Raw genomic sequence first — 18,788 nt, forward strand, 5'->3', positions numbered from 1 at the left:
TGGAAGGAAGACATCTTTTTTAAATGTAGGTACTTCTTTTGCTCAACTACTTTGGAGTTGAATCATTGAATATTATCTGTTGTTACTTTAAAATATCCCAAGCCAGGCGCAGTGGCTCAGACCTATAATCCCAGCACTTCGGGAGGCCAAGATGGACAGATTGCTTGAGCCCAGGAATTCGAGGCAGCAGTGAGCTATGACCGTGCCACTGTACTCCAGCCTGGGTGACAAAGAGACCCTATCTCTTAAAAAAAAAAAAAAAAAAAAAAAAAATTATATGTCTATTCCTGGGCTGTTGGATATACATATTTCTGGTTTGTGGGCCAAAAGTCCATTTCCCAATCCTGAAATGACAAATAGAAGTAGCTTAGATTTTTCATTTATTTATATTGACAGTAGTAATGCCATTTCTTTTTTTTTCTTTTTTTTTCCTTGTGACAACTGAAAACAATAGAATGCCCTGACTTTCATATACAAATGCAGTAGTTCAAACTCTTTGTCAATAGGATATGCATTTGGAGTAGGAGTAAATTTACATCAGACCTTCTACACTGTTAACTCCATTCCATTCTTCAACAGGAACATTGTGTTCACAGCAGCTGATGAGGTTGTATTTTGATCTGAGGCCATGAAATGCAGCAGCACTTGCCACCTAGGAAAGAGAAACATTTAAGACATGGTATTGGCCTCCTTAGCACCAGGTCCAAAACGAGGTCACCATCTCATAGAAATCTTGAGGCCAGAAGCTCAGCCTCAAGGCTATCAGCCTTTATCTACTTTGTCACAGAAAGTAGAGGTTTTTGCAAAGAGAAATGACATACCCCATGGACACAACTAGAGTTGTGTGCAGTGTAAGGAAAGCTGTAGAGTACATGTGCTTCCTAGTTGGGCATCCTGGGTTTAATCCTGGCTCTCCCTTTTAACAGCTATGTAAGAACAAGCTGATTTCTTAATCAATTCTGCACCTTGATTTGTCTCATCTATAAAATAAGGATAATGAGACCAACCTTAATCTTCTGTTAAGAGGATTAAATGAAATTATGTAAGTAAAACCTGTAGCCTTAGCACAGTGCTCAGAGTAAAATCAGTGCTAAATAAATCTTAGCTATTCACATGTATAATTCCTCTTTCAGCTACACCTAAATCCAAAGTTTTCTCAACCATTAAAGAAAGTATGTGGGTATTCAAATTATTGAGAATGATACAATAGAGATGGCCTATTTTATTTATATAAAAAAAATACGCCAACTATGCTACTTATTATTACTGGTAACTAATTATCAGTGCTGCCAGTCATTATGACATACATTCATAGGAAAATGCTAATAATCCCTTTCCTCCTCTCCTAGCTAACAAAGTGCTGTGGTCTAAATGTTTATGTCCCCCCATTTCAATTCATACGTTAAATTCCTCACCCCTAAAGTGATGATATTTAGAAGGTGGAGGCTTTGGGAAGTGCTTAGGTCTTGGGAGTGGAGCCCTTATGACTAGGATTAGTGCCCCTCTAAAAGAGGCCCTTATAAAAGACCCCTTGCCTCTTCTGCCATCTGAGGGTAGAGTGAGAAGATGGCTGTCTGTGAGGAAGCAGGACCTCCCCAGACACTGATTCTGCCAGTGCCTTGATCTTGGACTTCTCAGCCTCCAGAACTGTGAGAAAAACATTTCTGTGGTTTATAAGCCATTCAGTGTTTGTTATAGCAGCCTAAATGAACTAAGACACAAAGTATTTCCCAGTCCTATGTCTGTGATTCCCCACCTGAGGAAAAATGATTACATAAACCAACAAACAGAAATTCCCATCATATAAAAACATGTAACTCTGCCTCATCAAATAGGTAGGATTTCTGGATCAAAGAGAAAAAATATTTGTGACCACTGTTGCTTTAAAATGTTAAATCTGCCATCAACTAACAAAAATGTTATAATGTGCTGAAACCCAAGGTCAGGAGAAAGGCAAAGTAGAATAGTTATATTTTCTGTTAATACAAAATTCAATAGGTTAGGAGCAGAGAAAGAGGAAGACTGAAAATTTGAAACTGGATGTCGTCACACAAGAATATTGCAGTGTCTGGGAGCTGATAAGGGCTTTAAAGAAATTTAGAAATCTTTAAGGGAATGGTTGATATGATCAAGGCTTGTCCATAAGAAAAGAAGACTAGAATAATTGAGAATACCAGTGGATTCCAATCTTAGTGAAGAGAACTGCAGAATCCCTAGAGGCTTACTTGAATAATATTTGGAAATGACTGTGACTTGAATTTTAAAAGAAATATATTCAGTATTCTAAAACTCTGTAGGTATGATGCATAGCACATTGCAAAATTTCAGGAGTAAATTAACATTAAAAGTTTAGTATTTTAGAAAGTCTGGATTTACTTTCTAAACTCAGAGTATTTCTAGAATATTAGAGTATTTTAGAATTGTTAAATTTTTAATTATAGTGATCTGCTCTTTTTTTTTTTTTTTTTTTTTTTTTTTTTTGGCGGAATCTTGCTCTGTCGCCCGGGCTGGAGTGCAGTGGCCGGATCTCAGCTCACTGCAAGCTCCGCCTCCCGGGTTCACGCCATTCTCCTGCCTCAGCCTCCGGAGTAGCTGGGACTACAGGCGCCCGCCACCTCGCCCGGCTAGTTTTTTTTTTTGTATTTTTAGTAGAGACGGGGTTTCACCGGGTTAGCCAGGATGGTCTTGATCTCCTGACCTCGTGATCCGCCCGTCTCGGCCTCCCAAAGTGCTGGGATTACAGGCTTGAGCCACCGCGCCCGGCTGCTCTTTTCATTTCATTTATTCCTTTCCTCACTTACTCAGTAAATATTAATATATATTGAAAACCTAGTTCAACAACAAACAAGAGAAAAGAGGAAATTCTTCTATTTGCTCAATGATAATGTTTTTCCTCAAGGTGTTCTTATATGTGCCCATACTTTATACTAAATTACAGAAGATAACTTTTGGATTTAAAGATGTGCTATCACCTAATACAGTCTTTAGGTAGCTCTGCACTTGAATGCCTGTTATTTTTCTTCACTGGGAAAAGTTGAAAGAACAGACTATAAGGGTCTCATTCTGGAGCAAGTGAAAGCTGACCTGAAATAAGTTTTATGATTAAAATTTACATAATTGGTGCTCAGATTTTTCATATGCAGCAACTCACTAGATGTAAAGATGTAAAGAAGAGGCCAAAGAGGCTTTGGGTAACAGAAATGAGGCAGAGCCTCCAAATTCCACCATTCTCTCTCCAGGCAGGCCCTGGGGGAAGCATTTAGGTTGTCTCAATAAAGCTCTCTTTAGATTTATGTGATCGCGGATGCTTCTTCTTTATGGTTGGTGAATTTACAGCGGAACAAATCGAGATTGTAACAGACAGAAGATCTGTCTCTGGTGAAATAAATTAGAACCATTAGATTTTCCTCTTTGGTCTTGTAGTATAATGTAATAAATGGTTGAGAGTATGGGCTTTGTAGTCAGACAGATTTGGGTTTGGGAAAGGCTATCACTTACCAGCTAGATGACCTTGAGTTTAGCCACCCTGAGCTTGATACTGTTTTTGTTCTCTTGTTTTGTTTTGTTTTGTTGTAAAATAAGAGTGGTAATCATAGTGTCTTAATACATAGTGCTGCTATAAGGTTAAATATTAAACATATGTGTAAAATGCACCATATAGTGACTAATGCAGTGGTCAGTCCTCCATAAATATAAGCTATTGTTTTAATTACGTATGGTCTCCTTAATATACTTTTAACAAACTCCAATATTGTTTTGCATAATGGAGATAAACTGCCAAAATTGGATGAAACTATATACTTTAAGTCTTTATTTGTTGGAATCATGTTCAGCTTAACCACAGAGACTTAACCAATTATGGATTTGTTTTCTCCCATAATAAAGAATTCAGAAAGAGGCAATGTAAGACTGGTACAGTTATTTGAGGAAAACGTCAAGGACCCACCATTTAATTTTCTGCTCCTCCGTCATTATTAATGGCCTTCATCTTCATGATTGAAAGAGAGCTGCGGTACCTCCAGACAGCCAAGAAGGAGGAGGCAGAGTGAAGGGCAAAAGTCTTTATAGGAACTACCACCTATATCTCATTGTCCAGAACTGTGTTCCATGACCAGCCTTTAATAGCAATGGAAGCTGGTAAGGAAAGTATGTTTTTAACTGGGCACATTGCCACGTGGAGACAAAACAAAAACCCGCATAGTTCTGTTAGATGTTGAGTGAATAAACATCAGTTTCTGCCACAAAGCCAAACAAACTAACAAAAAAGACATAATTTTCAGGCCTGATTATTTTTCTAACAAAGATTTATAAATGGCCTGAACATTGGGACATTCTGAGGGCATTTGCTAAGACCTTAAATCCTACCATCATCATTAAGAATCCACTGGTCTGTGTAATGGGTAAGATAATAACCAGGTCCTTTAGACATGATTCCTGAATCAATATTGTCGGTTTGCTTCCAAGTTGTAATATAAAATTAGGTTGCCGTTCAGTTCAATAGTCCTGATCTTGGTGATGTAATTGTGTCATTTATTCAATAAGGTTTTATAGAGGATCCCACTAATCTTGGAAATACAAGTACAGGGAAAACATAGAAGCAATATCCAACTTTTCATACGTGGATTTTGTAAAGGATTCAGTTATATAGTTTTTTTTTAAAAGAAATACTGTTATAATGGCAGACATCAATTGTCCTAGATTCTGGCAGTGACTATCTACATTTGGAGGCTTAGAGAAGGTCCCTATGGTGCTCAAGTTCTATGTGATCAGCCTCACTGGAATTAGGGGCACCTAGTACTAGCCATTTCTGTTACCCGAGGAATCAAGGTCCAGTTTTCTACTATTGATTTAAAATGTCCTGCATAAAGAACCAGATATAGAAAACACAGTTATGTACGATACAAATCAATTAGTAAGTATTTTTTAAGCTGTTACCCAGCACTAAGCAAAAAAACAAAGGTCACCCAGTTTTCCTGGGACGATTTTTCAGAAGCAGCTGTTTACTAAGCAGTTGGCATTGATTACATATGGCTTCGAGGAGCAGGCAGACTGTGGGTCTGTCTCTGCTCTCCCAGAGTCACTAGGCAGATTACCTGGGGTAGTTACTCAGGTTCTCTAGGCCTCACTTTTCTTATATGCAAAACAGCAACTTTGAAAAAAAATGATTGTTAAGATTCCTCCTTGATCTTGGGTTTGGGGCAGGATAGAGATTTAATTGCTGTGGAAACTGTTACTTGACCCTGTGCAAGATGTGGGGTACTCTGGGGTCCGAGAAGTCCTGGAGTGACAGGCTTCTTTTTTTGTCCTCCTGTAAATGAAGGAGTTGGATTGGAAGTATCAGAGTCCTCTACTTGATCTAATGCTCTGTCAGAGTTTGATAGAACTGTCACCTAAATTCTATCAGACGGGTTTAATTAATAAAAATTTTTGGAGACATGCTTGATGGGTGTCATCTTCCCAGGGCCTGTGCATGGACCCTCTGAAAGTAGTAATGCAAAATTCTACTTTACTAAGTTTGTTAAGCATTGAAGGTTGAAATGAGCCCAAAGATCAAGGCTGTTAACTCTTTTACGTCTAACAATCTCCACCCAGTGTTTCTAACTGAGCACAGATTGACAAAAACTATTTCTTTTTTCTTTTCTTTTTTTTTTTTTCTTTTATTTTTTGAGACAGAGCCTTACTCTGTCACCCAGGCTGGAGTGCAATGGTGTGGTCTTAGTTCACTGCAATCTCTGCCTCTGGGTTCAAGCGATTCTCCTGCCTCAACCTCCCGAGTAGCTGGGACTACAGGCACATGCCACCACACTCAGCTAATTTTTGTATTTTTTGTAGAGACAGGTTTTCACAGTGTTGGCCAGGCTGGTCTCGAACTCCTGACCTTGTGATCCACACGCCTTGGCCTCCCAAAGTGCTTGTATTACAGGCCTGAGCCACTGCCCCCAGCCAACAAAAACTATTTCTCAATTCTTCTATCTTAGCAGTTCATTGAGGCAACACCTTGACCTACAGAAAAGCCTGTTTTTGGGTGAGTGTAATGGTACTTAAAGGGGAAGCTGGTTCCACCAAGACCTGCAGAGAGGTGGTCATGGGGAGCCTAGTGAGTCTGTTAGGACTGGCATGAGCAACACTTCTGGCATCTTGTGTAAGGTCACTAGTAGTAAATGAAATGATGGGACAGGTCACCAGTGCCAGCCATCTGCATTGTGGCTGTTGTTCCAGTACAGCTGTGACACGGCAAGATAGATCCTCTGAGCTGGAAATTCTAAAACGGTAGATGTTGGCAAGTAACCCTAAATTGAAATGACTCTGAAAAAATTAAAAAGGGATGTAGACGAGCTGCAAGCACTGGAACAAAGATATTAACCCCCGAAGAGTCATAAACCATAGCTGACTCTTAGCTTCACAAGCAGCCCTCAGAAGGTGATAGCTTGTTTTAAGCAGAGGCCATGCAGAACCCATGAAACCAAAGGACAGAGCCAGTAGGGCTAGAGTCTGACCAGAAAGTTCCATGCCCTCTGCTTTCTGCCTGGAAAATGACCTGGTAGGGTTTTAACCTATCCAAGACTACAGAGGATTTCAGAATTTCACTTTGAGGTATGCCTCAAAACAAAACATTCCAGCCTTGATCATGAAAGAAAGAAGTGATCAAAATACCACATGTCACAATGGAAAACCCAAGCGGCCCCAGAGCCTCTTCTTCAGTAATGAGATTTAGTTGATCTGAACAGTTATTTACGCATTGAGGTCATATTTTGGCCAATCTTTTGCTTACAGCTGTCGCCAAATAAAGCCTTCTGTCTTAGCATTTCTTTTACCAAAATCAGGTTGAGAGAGGGTTCTTCGAGAGGGCTGTTTTGTCAGAGAATGCAGGGATCTTTTCACACAGTAAAATGTGCCCACAAAGCCAAACAATACACCAAATATAGGGTCAAATTATGTTAAAATTGAAAGGAAGCAAACTAAAGTCCTTTCCTTTGTCCCTGTTGTTTTTTGAGGTTTTGCTTATTTGTGTGTTTGTTTAATTTTACCAAAACTGCTCCCCAATGGCAATGAAAGGTTCAAGGGAACTTTCTTCAGTAATACCATCTTTACCTCAGAGAGGACTGGCTTTTAGGACTTCCTTATTTGATCTTCCTCTTGTTCCTTCTTTATTCTAAGTTTTGACATATTAGAGTTTCTAACATCTCCGTGCCTGGAAATATTCTAGGCTTACACTTTTAAGAAGAGAAATGGAGAAAAGTGCTAGTGTCTGTGGATTGTTGCTAAATCTGCACATGTCCACGTGTAACCAAGAGTATTAAACTCAGAGCCAAAGAACAGGAAGAGAAGAAAAATCCCTCCTTTGTTTGTTTGTAGACTTTGGCATTGATATCATATGGCTTGGAGGAGCTTGAATGACACCGTGGGTCTGTCTCTGCTCTCCCAGAGTCACTAGCCAGGTTACCTGGGGTAATTACTTAGGTTCTCTTGGCCTCAGTTCCCTAATATATAAAACAGAAAACATTGAACAAGATGATCGTTCAGGTTCCTCCTTGAACTAAGATTTGGGGCAGGATAGAGACTTAGTTACTGTGGAAACTGTTGCCCAACCTTGTGCAAGTTGTGGGTTACTCTGGGGTTGGAGAGGTCCTGGAATATAATGCTTCATTTTTATCCTCCTGAAAATGAATGAATTGGATCTGAAGATAACTGAGTGCTCTACTTGATATAATGTTTTGTGAAGCAGATTTTGATAGAATTCCCTCCTGAATTCTACCAAATGGGTTTAATTAAGGAAAATTTTTGGAGACATGCTGGATGGGTTTCCTCTTCCCAGGACCTATGCATGAAATGAGACATGTCCCTTTGAATAACTAGGTTATAAGAAGCATAGTTTGCTGTATTGTATTTTGACCAACTAGTCCTCATCATTATGGATGACAGACCTCAGTTCACCACTAATAGGAAGAGCTGAAAGCCTTGTTTTCGGATTGCTAAGATGGGATCGTTCTCCTTACACTGTGTTCCTATTTTTCCAGCTGTACTATAAGGACAAAAGTGCTTAATCCTATACACCTGTTTGCTTCATTTAAAACAAAAACCTATATAAGGAAGAGGAAAAGCCCAAATGACATTCAAGGCAAACATCATAGGTGGAAAAGTGGAGAAAAAACATCTGATCACATAATACTGAGTAGCCAGGAATTTCTGGAAGCAATTTATGGTTATCCCAGGGATCAGAACATAAGAGTGTGAAAAGAAATAAAATGCTTTATAAGAGACAAAATCCTATGAGACTCCATACAAAAAAAGAGGTTACCATTAGACAAGTATTTCTGAAAGAAATGAAGAGAATCTTAAATATACATTCAAGCTACTTAAAATAATGAAACAAATGCTAAGGGATATGGGAATCAAGATGAAGAGTAGCAAAAATTTAAAAATAGTACCCATATTCCAAACTGTTTTGTGACTTTGGAACTAACTTAAAAGCAGTTATTGATATGCGCACTTTTCTGTTACATATATTATGCTTCATAAAAGTTTTTTTAAAGGAAATTCCTGAGTAATCTAAAAGAAGCTTTTCAGGTTTTTATTTCCCAACAGAAGAAGATAATTAAGATGGAAATGTGTTCAGCTGGCTGTACACTTGTTGCTGTTGATAATGAATGTGGAGAGTTCTTCACAGGATGGGGGATTTTGGGAATTAAAGCCTGTCAAAAGGTGGAACCTAATGTTCAAAGTCCTAAGACCAAGAGGAACCATAGGGAGGGCCTTCAGTTAAGGATGTTACAAGTAACAGAAAACCCAACCAACGGTGGCTGAAACAAACAGGGACTTATTTCCCTCACAAAACAAGAAGTCCAGAAGTGGGTGGTTGCTGGTGTTCATTCAGCTACTGAGAAATGTCACAGAGGACTGTATTAGTCAGTTCTTGCAGTGCTATCAAGAAATACCTGAGACTGGGTAATTTATAAAGAAAGGGGTTGAATTGGCTCACAGTTCCATAGGCTGTACAGGAAGCATGATGCTAGCATGTGCTTGGCTTCTGGGGAGGCCTCAGGAAGCTTCCGGTCATAGTGGAAGGTGAAGAGGAAGCAGGCACATGTTACATGGCCAGAGCAGTAGGAATAGAGAAGGGGAAGGTGCTGCACACTTTTAAACAACCAGATCTTGTGAGAACTCACTCACTATCATGAGAACAGCACCAGAGAGACCATGCTAAACCATTCATGAGAACTCCACCCCCAATGATCGAATCACCTCCCACCAGGCCCCACCTCCAATACTGGGAATTACAATTTGACATGAGATTTGGGCAGGGACACAGAACCAAACCATATCAAGGACCTATACTTTTCCCATCTTTCCCTTTCTCCATCCTTGGCAGTTGGCTTTTGTCTTCATGCCTCATATTCACAAAATGGCTGCCAGAGTCCTAACTATTTCTTCTGTGATCAAGGCTGGAAAAGAGAAGGGGGCAATACCAGTCATATCCTTCATTTTAACAGAAACGCAAAAGCCTTCTCAGAACTTTGGCACATGGCTACCCCAGCTGCTTCCATGGCTGGAGAAGTCAGGGGATAAGGAAAGTTGACAATGACTGTTGGGTTAACTGACAAATAGCAACTGCCAGAGTTCATCATAAAGGGAATCATCTTGTGGCTTGATGCTATTGGGAAGAGGTAAGAATTTAGAGCCTTTGGGAGTATGGCTCAGGACTGCAAACATTTCCACTAATAGAATCATGAAAGCAGTTAGTAAATTGAGTTAAAACAGTAATTCAAAAGGCAGGTAGCCTGATTTTTCATTCTGAATTGGCCATAGGCCTTAATGAATGCTACTAAATTATTAATCTTTTCCACTATAAAATAAGAATAATGTCTATTCTCTGCCTCACTTGGACCCTTTTATTCAGTCATTCATTTACTCAACAAATATATACTAAGCACCTCTTATGTAGCAGACATTGTGCTAATGCTGAGGATACACAAATAAATAATGCAGAACCCATCCCCCAGGGGAGGGAGGCCAGGGGACGTGTTGACTGAGCACTGCTTCACGATGGACTATACTGGGTGCTTCACGATGGACTATACTGGGTGCTTTATATGCATATATATATATGGCTTATAGAAGATATGTAAACAAGTGATATAACAGGTAAAGTGGTACAATGGAAATATTCATAAAAGTGCCCTGGGACAGAGCAGGGGAAATGACTAACTCTTCCTTGGGAATTGGGCAGGGCTTCACCAAGGAGATGAAATCTGAGATGGGGCTTCAAATTGAGTCTGAGTTTATTGTACAGAAGTAGTTGTGAGGAGTAGCTGTTGGTGGAGGAACAGTTGATTCAAAAGCAATGACACTTAAAAGGGAATTGTTTGTTCCTGAAAAGTCAAGCAATCTACTTTGCCAAGCATTTGGGTGGTGGGAGGTGGCCAGAGCCAGGCCATGAAGGACTCAGAAGCCAGAAGTTTGGCCTTGAGGAGCCGTTGGCATGCAGAACAAGACATGATGAGATTTGTGCTTTCATCATTTTCTAAGACCAGTGGAAGGAATCAGACAGTTCATGATGCTTCAACTTCTTGAGTACATGACTGATACTTGACGGATTTATTAAGATGCTTATCTATTTTTAATTGCATCTACTTGTTTGGTATTTGACCCAATTCATTCATTCTTGTTATGAATGTATTAAGAGACCCTGCATCCTCTTGACCTCTCCTTATAATTATTACCATTATTGTTCTTGGAAGCACTGTTTTTATTATACACTGAAAAGGAGCTACTGATATACTGAAATTCACTGCACAGCTGAAATGCCCACTGCTTGGACTCAAGGACAGCCGTCTAAGAGTAGTTCTTGTTCTCAGAAGTTCAACTCCCTTTTTAAAATTCTCTTCCCCTTGAGAGGTTTTTAGTCACACATTTCTACTTTAATAAGAGCAACTCTTCTCCCTAAGGCCCCAAGTGCTGTGTTTTAACAAACACAGATAAATCAATTCATGTGCTTTATCAGTGTTGGGATTGCTGGCAGGTGCCTCACAGCGAACATTATTGCAGCTTCACCATCATTTCCCCTCCTCCCCTTTCCAGACATACATTCATATTTGTTTCTTCTTCCCTGAGATTACCCTATCTGGCAAATCATTCAAATGAAAATTGATCCCGTTGATTTATCCACATACAGGTGGAAGCCTGTATTGGGAAGCAGTTTTAACCAAATTGTGTGAAATAAAGTTCTTTGTTCTGATGTTATCTCTGACTCGTGTTGTGAGCATTTTCATCTGCTTAGATTATGAGAAGTTCTTACCACCACTCAATTATCACCACATGGTGTCCAGTTCTATAATGCAGTACTGTGCTTTAAGGAGATTTACAATGATTTACTGAGGTAAAAGACAAGATATTAACTTAGTGTATCATTTGTCTTGGTCTTCAAAGTGAGGTGAAAGGCCTATCAGTGGCCCATTCAAGTGTCCTTTTAGAAGTGTCCCCTCTTCCTGGTGTTCTCTGTCACCTATTTTATGACATTATCATAGAAGGAATGTTTGTATAATCTGGTACAGTTCCACAAGAAGAAACATGAATTAGATTAAAGGTAATCCTAGGGATAAGAATGAGAAAATAAAAACTCTTTAACATAATTAGAGAATGTATTAAAGTCCATTTATTTCGTTCATGGCTATGAATTATGGGTGGACAACTTGTGGCACTCACTGTTTTCCCAAATGTGAGACCTTTGGGGAAATTCTGGTTCATTCTTGCGTTAGGGAATTTTCTGTGGCACAGTGTGCGGTAGTCATCACTGAGTCTACTTAGCACAAATTCCTCATTAAGGATTTTGCACAAACTGGAACGACGAGCAAAGCTTTCTTCTTAAAGAGAATGAAAGTATATTTCCTTTCAAGGGATAGCACCATTTGTTTTCACATCAGAATCTGAGATTTACAATTTTTTTTTTTTTTGAGACAGCGTCTCACTCTGTCACCCAGGCTGGAGTGCAGTGGTGTGATCTCAGCTCACTGCAACCTCCGCCTCCCAGGTTCAAGCGATTCTCATGCCTCAGCCTCTGAAGCAGCTGGGATTACAGGCACCCGCCACGATGCCCAGCTAATCTTTGTATTTTTAGTAGAAACAAGGTTTCACCATGTTGGCCAGTCTGGTCTTGAACTTCGCAGCTCAAGTGATCTACTCGCCTCAGCCTCCCAAAATGCTGGGATTACAGGTGTGAGTGACCAAGCCCAGCCTACAATCCTTTATTTACTGTCTTGTGGCAAGAGCCTACATTTCTGGAATTTTAACATGCAAGTCAGGCAACTCATTCAACAAGTATTTATTGAGTATCTGCTGTATACGGGGCACAGTGCTATCAACTGACTAGAGGGTTAGTTGGCTGGTCTTCAGTGATGAAAGAGAGAAAATACTGAAGATTTGACGGGGGTCGGAATCCACTTGCCACCACAGCTTTCAAGAATGGCCTTCTTAGAGACAGGAAATGAGCATGAAAACTAGTTCCGGAGACTCATTTGCAGTTACTAGCCACGTTCTTCAGAGAGAAGGCTCTGCTGAAATCCTGAATGTTGACTAACAGAAAATGTATTCTTGTTGCCTTATTTCTCATGATGCTTTGTTCTTTTGACCCAGAAACAGAAAAGATAGTCCTAGAGGCAGGGAATGGATTACCATCCTGGAAATTCAATGACCAACTTTTTCCCTGTGACGTGTGTGGGAAAGTGTTTGGCCGACAGCAGACCTTATCCCGACACCTGTCGCTGCACACAGGTGAGTGAGTGGGGCCTGGGCTGTCAGCCCTCCATGCTCCGTCACCAACTTCTTTACTCTCCAGAAGCTGAGTTTCTCTAAGAGAGGCATTACAGGAAGTGCTGGGAATGTGTTTATCCTGACATTTTCAAGCCATTTTGCCTGGCATGTTTAAAGAAGACCTTGGAAAGCCTTTTTTATTTATATTGAAAGGGTTCCTTGAATTCCAAGTAGGACTGATGAGAAAATATACACAATTTAGGTTTATTCCAGCAAAATTCCTAAACTCTGTAAAAAAAAAAATATTGAGCTCATCCTGAGAGTGCAGGACAGGGGGACACACTCCATCTTACTGGTTTTATCTTATTGTGATGGGTCAGAGCAGCCGGGGAAAAGGCACCTTGGTGGAGAAACAGCTTCTGCCTTTATTTACATGTAATTGTGGAGAAATATGATTGGTTCTGAGAGTTGGGAAAGGGAAGGCAACCAAGTTAACAAGGAGGAATAAATAGTAACTTAATCCACCCAGCAAAATAATTGAAGACAAAAGACATAAGGTAAAATCAGTAGTAAACATAAAGCAAGATAGAATTAATAAAATCAAACATTTCCATTTTACATTGAAATCAGGTTTTAAGTAATCCAGATGTATCTTCTTTACAGGGAACACAAAAACAAAATGATAAAGAAAAGTTCAAAATAAAGGTTTCGTACATCACACAAAATTTAAAAAGCAAGGAAGTATTAATAGGACAAGATTAATTTTGTCTTTTTTTTCCTCCCAAGACAGGGTCTTGCTCTGACACCCAGGCTGGAGTGCAGCGGCTCCATCCCAGCTCACTGCAACCTCTGCCTCCTGGGTTCAAGTGATCCTTGCATCTCAGCTTTCTGAGTAGCTGGGACTACAGGTGCACGCAGCCACTATGCCTGGCTAATTTTTTTTAAAAAGGTTTTTGTTGTTGGGCACGGTGGTTCACACCTATAATCCCAACACTTTAGGAGGCCAAGGCGGGTGGATCACCTGAGGTCAGGAGTTTGAGACCAGGAGTTTGAGACCAGCCTGGCCAAAGTGGTGAAACCCCATCTCTACTAAAAATACAAAAATTAGCCAGGTGTGGTGGCGTGCACTTGTAATCCCAGCTACTCAGGAGCTGAGGCAGGAGAATCGCTTGAACCCAGGAGGTGGAAGTTGCGGTGAGCCAAGATCACACCACTGCACTCCAGCCTGAGTGACAAGAAGTCTCAAAAAAAAAACAAAAAGTTTTTTGTAGAAATAGAGTTTCACCATGCTGCCCAGACTGGTGTCTTTTCTTTTATATTTTAATATTTTAATCTTAAATTCCACTGAAGACAAAATTTAGTTATATACTTAGCCACAAAGAATACTTCAACATGTTCAAAAAAGTGGAGTTTTATAAGGTCACATTCTCTGAGCATACTTAAATGAAATTTTAAATAAGTAAGGGTCAATAAAACGTCCTGCCTAATTGGACCAAAGAAAAAGGGAGAAAATAAAAATTCAATAACAGACGTCTAAAAGGAATGAAACAGAGAACACTTCATACGTAAACCTGGAGCAAACAGCAAGAGCTCTAGTCAGAGGAAATTTATAGACGTAAACATTTTAATTAGAGAAAGACAAAAGTAGAGGAACTTAACAGTCATCTTAAGGAATTGATAAAACAACAAAGTCTGGAAAGAAGATGGCCATAAAATAGGTAAATCCTTTTAAGTCTGATTAAGAAAATGAAGCAAAAATACTCAAAGTTAGGAATGAAAAAGGAAGCCTAATCATCAGTGTGGAAGATGTTAAAGAATTACTGGAGAATAATGAAGCTCTAAGAAAAAAAGCTGAACACTTAGATAACGTAGATCATTTAAACAGAATGACTAAAATTGACCCAAAGTTGGGGGGGGGGGACTTGAAGCAATCAGTTCCCAAAGGGAAATTTGGAAAAATTATGAAGGACATATCATTAATAAAGGCATCAGGTTCAGAAATTTTCCCTGGTGAGTTCCTTCTAACCTTTTGCGAAGAGGAAATTCCGACATTGTTAAACCTTTCCAAATGATAGAAAAGATTTAAAAAGCTCCACAGTTTCACTTTATGGAGGATGCATAACCTTAATAACAAAACTTACCAACCTCACTTATGCATACAAACTCAAAACTTCTAAAGAAAGGACACATTTTATCTGGATGGTGGGGCTCCTCCCCTGACCCTGCGGAGCCCAGATGCCAGCCCTTCAAGATGTTGGAGACCACCCATAATAATAATGGTCTCATATTTTGTAGAGAATAACTTTTTTTCCATGTTCTTCTCTGTGAACTAAAGAAGACAGGTATTTTCTTTAAGCCGGGCTCAGTAATACCAAGTAAGCATCAAGGATAGAACACTGGAGTTGTTCTTTCCTTCATCTTCTGCTATTACCTTTATCTGTATGATGAAAGCAAAGCCTGCTCCTTTTACTTTAATTTGCTTGATTAATCAAACGAATTCAGAATGCCACTCTGGAAATGATACTGAAACATTTGTCAGTTTTATGAGAGGGTTTCCATTAAGAAATTAATTGAAATTCTTTATTTTATTTATGTAAAATGAAATTTCCAATTAAATTATTTCACACAGCATTTTTTCCCCTTAATTTCATTAGTTTTTTTTTTTTCTTATTTCTTGGCTGACCCAAGCCAGGAGCTTAGGGAAAATGATGAGGCCTCTTTTACACTGCAGTCCTGCAAATGCTGTGTTTCATTCCCCATCCCCCGCTCAGCACCCACCCACTGCTGAAACATGGGGTGCACACACACACACACACACACACACACACTTGTTCACTCACAAAATACTATTTTGGCCTGTATGGGGCTTACCTTATCAGGAAAAGGGGCTGTGGGTGTCCAGGAAAAAAAAAAAAAAAAGGCAGGTTATCTATTCTAGTTGCCCTGGGACTTTTTTTTTTTTTTTTCTTTTTTTTTGTTTTGTTTTGTTTGAGACAAGGTTTACCTCTGTCACCCAGGCAAGAGTGCAGTGATATGATCATGGTTCACTGTAACCTTGACCTCCTGGGCTCAAACAATCCTCCCACCTCCTCCTCCAAAGTAGCTGGGACTACAGGCATGTGCCACCACGCCTGGCTAATTTTTAAAAAAATTTTTGTAGAGACGGAGTCTCGCTGTGATGCCCAGGCTGGTCTCGAGCTCCTATTGTTAGGGATCTTTCTGCCTCCGCCTCCCAAAGTGCTAGAATTACAGGTGTGAGCCACGGTGCCCAGCCAGAGATATTTAAAAGTACTAATACAGGAGTGACCTGCTGGGTAAAAACTTTTAGATACTTACAATTCCAAGGTATTACCATTGTTGCCATCTGAGATGTGACTTGAACCATTCTTTCCTTTATACCTTTAAGTGATTCTTGCAAGGTGTTGGGACTTCCTTTTTTGAAAACGATTTGGGCTTTTTCCTGTTCCTTCTCCCGCAGAGGAAAGAAAATACAAATGCCACTTGTGCCCCTATGCTGCTAAGTGCCGTGCAAATCTGAACCAGCACTTGACCGTCCATTCCGTGAAGCTGGTGAGTACAGACACCGAGGACATTGTCAGCGCTGTCACGTCTGAAGGCAGTGATGGGAAGAAACATCCTTATTACTACAGGTGAGTTGCAGATGGAACATGCTAGTCTGCCTTTCTCAGATTCTTGGCTTCAACACTTCCTACCTGTCTGCTGTGGGCATACATCACGAGGCTCCTTTTCTCAGTCATAGCCTGGCCTTCATTTGAGTAATTTCTTTGCTTAGATTGAGCCCTGCAGTTGCACAGACTCCTCTCTTGGCTTGGGTGCCCCTGGTAGTATTAATTGAAAGAGAAATGGTCTTAGAGGTGGCTCTCTGGGGTGGAGATCCAGACTGGGCCCTGGGGACGATGAATTTTTAGGTCTGTTCAGCTCAGAAGCTCCAACCTTTGTAACTGAGTGTGTTGCTGCTCCCTAAGAATTGTTTAAAAAAAAAAAAAAGCTGAGAAAATGTAAATCTGAGAACCCCAGAGAAATAGCCCAGAGGCATGACATATTTCCCCTTGGCTGTATCACCCTTTAGTACCTGGATTTTATGTTTCATTTCTGTATTCAATCATGAATCAATATTGGTTGGATTGCCATAAAACCCCCAAGTTTCTGGCTGTCTGTCAAATCTTGCCCTAGAGATATGCCATACTGATTGCTGGAAACTTCCTTTTGCAGGAATGGCTCTAGGGATGGGTGGCTTCTATCAGAAGTTGTCCCAGATAGAGTAGCCTCTTGCTTGGAGTGCCATACAACAAACTGGATGTGGTTTCATTGCTACTAGGGAAGGTTTCCAGAGCCAGAGAGAGGCTCCTGGGCTGTGAGGTGCTCTCCGAGTTTATCAGTGTACCAGCACCACTAAATACCTTGGCAACGCTACCCTGCATCTCTTTGCCCAAAGGAAATCAGTTAGGTGATGTGCAGCATCTGGAATCCATGGTTTTAAATTAACTTTATGATTATTTAGCATTGTTATAACACATATGTGATTGTTACATGATGCTGGGCCTTAGTCTGTTTGGCACAGTGACTACTTTAGAGGCATCCCAGAAAGCAGAAGAATTTTCTAATGCAAAATCTTTTGGTGGAAAGACAAATGTGTTTCAACTTCCAGTTTTCTTGAGTGTACTGTGTATAAATGGACAGCCCACATTTAGAAGTATGTGTCACCCTTTTCTCTCCCCCTCTTTTCTTTTACCCTTTCATGTAGTTGTCACGTGTGTGGATTTGAGACAGAGCTCAATGTCCAGTTTGTCAGCCACATGTCACTCCACGTGGACAAGGAGCAGTGGATGTTTTCAATCTGCTGCACTGCTTGCGACTTCGTCACCATGGAGGAAGCAGAGATAAAGACTCACATTGGCACCAAGCACACAGGTGACCATTCCTGTCTGTCCTTCTCACACTCCTCCTCCATCCCCTGCACCCCAGAGCAGCTGCCTCCTCCATCCTCCTCCATCCCCTGCACCCCAGAGCAGCTGCCTCCTCCATCCTCCTCCATCCCCTGCACCCCAGAGCAGCTGCCACCTGGCCGAAGCATCCCCACCACCCTGAGACATTGCCCTTTCCTTCCATGGAAGGAAGGACTTTCCCAAGGCATGAGAGCCACATTTCCCTGTAGTCGTAATACTGTTTCCTGGCAGGCCTTGTGCCTCACTGCTCTGAAAGACTCCCAAGTTCAGATGTGGTTGAGAGGTGCTGAGCTCTTTGCTTGTTGCGCATCCTGATCCTCTTCTTCATCACCATATGTGACAGTCTTGCAATGCCCCAGTCTTACGCCTTTGGACACTGGCTCTCATTTAAGCCCATAGCAACCCTCTAAGTGAATACTACTGTTATCACACTGTACAGTACAGGTGAAGAAACAGGCTTAACGGAGGTGGGGTATTCCATCCAAGGTCAGCAACTAGGGGTTGCTGCAGTCACTAGTTTCAGTGACTACTGAAACTCAGCCCAGAACAGTTTTCATTTCAGAGCTTGCTCTCTGTATCATTGCTGTTCTGACAGCCCCTAGAAACATTTGGCAGAGCTTTGAACCTTTCTGTTTTCCCGTGCCAGGGCACTGCACACCTACTTCTGTAGGCTCCGTTCCTCTTCAGTGAAACTGCACCCCTGACGCTCTCCTTAATGACGCATGGCATGTGTGTTCACAGCCAAAGAAAACCAGATTCTCCTGAAACAAACCCATCACTGTCTAGGCCATGGCCAAGGCTTCACCAGTGCTCGCCTGTTATTTAAGCTTCTTGCCATTCTGCTTAACTTCGTCCATTTATTGATGTTAACATTCTGACTTCACCATGCAATTATACGCTCACAAGTGATGGTTACAAATGATACCAGCAAGGAGTCATTAAGTGAGAATGAGGAGGAGCTCCCCTGCATTTGCAGGGCTTACAAATTAAGAGCTGATGTTGCTGATTGCCAGCCCTGGGTGTTGGATCAGCCCCTCACTTCATCAGCACTTGAAGGATTCGGGAAGGGGAATT

General features: G+C 40.7%; 1 protein-coding gene across 3 annotated transcripts in view; it reads left to right on the plus strand.

Annotated features, from left to right (window-relative positions):
- The window catches only part of ZNF827 (zinc finger protein 827), a 158,271-nt gene that overhangs the window by 123,557 nt on the left and 15,926 nt on the right, over window positions 1-18,788 (plus strand). For all 3 annotated transcript variants that reach the window (XM_017881503.1, XM_017881505.1, XM_017881504.1), the window contains 3 exons: window positions 12,631-12,768; window positions 16,226-16,397; window positions 17,513-17,679. In XM_017881503.1, coding sequence (XP_017736992.1) covers window positions 12,631-12,768; window positions 16,226-16,397; window positions 17,513-17,679 — 477 coding nt within the window. The remainder of the gene's footprint in view (window positions 1-12,630; window positions 12,769-16,225; window positions 16,398-17,512; window positions 17,680-18,788) is intronic.

Source organism: Rhinopithecus bieti, unplaced genomic scaffold (genome assembly GCF_001698545.2).
Source record: "Rhinopithecus bieti isolate Rb0 unplaced genomic scaffold, ASM169854v2 scaffold_12478, whole genome shotgun sequence".
Lineage (NCBI taxonomy): Eukaryota > Metazoa > Chordata > Mammalia > Primates > Cercopithecidae > Rhinopithecus > Rhinopithecus bieti.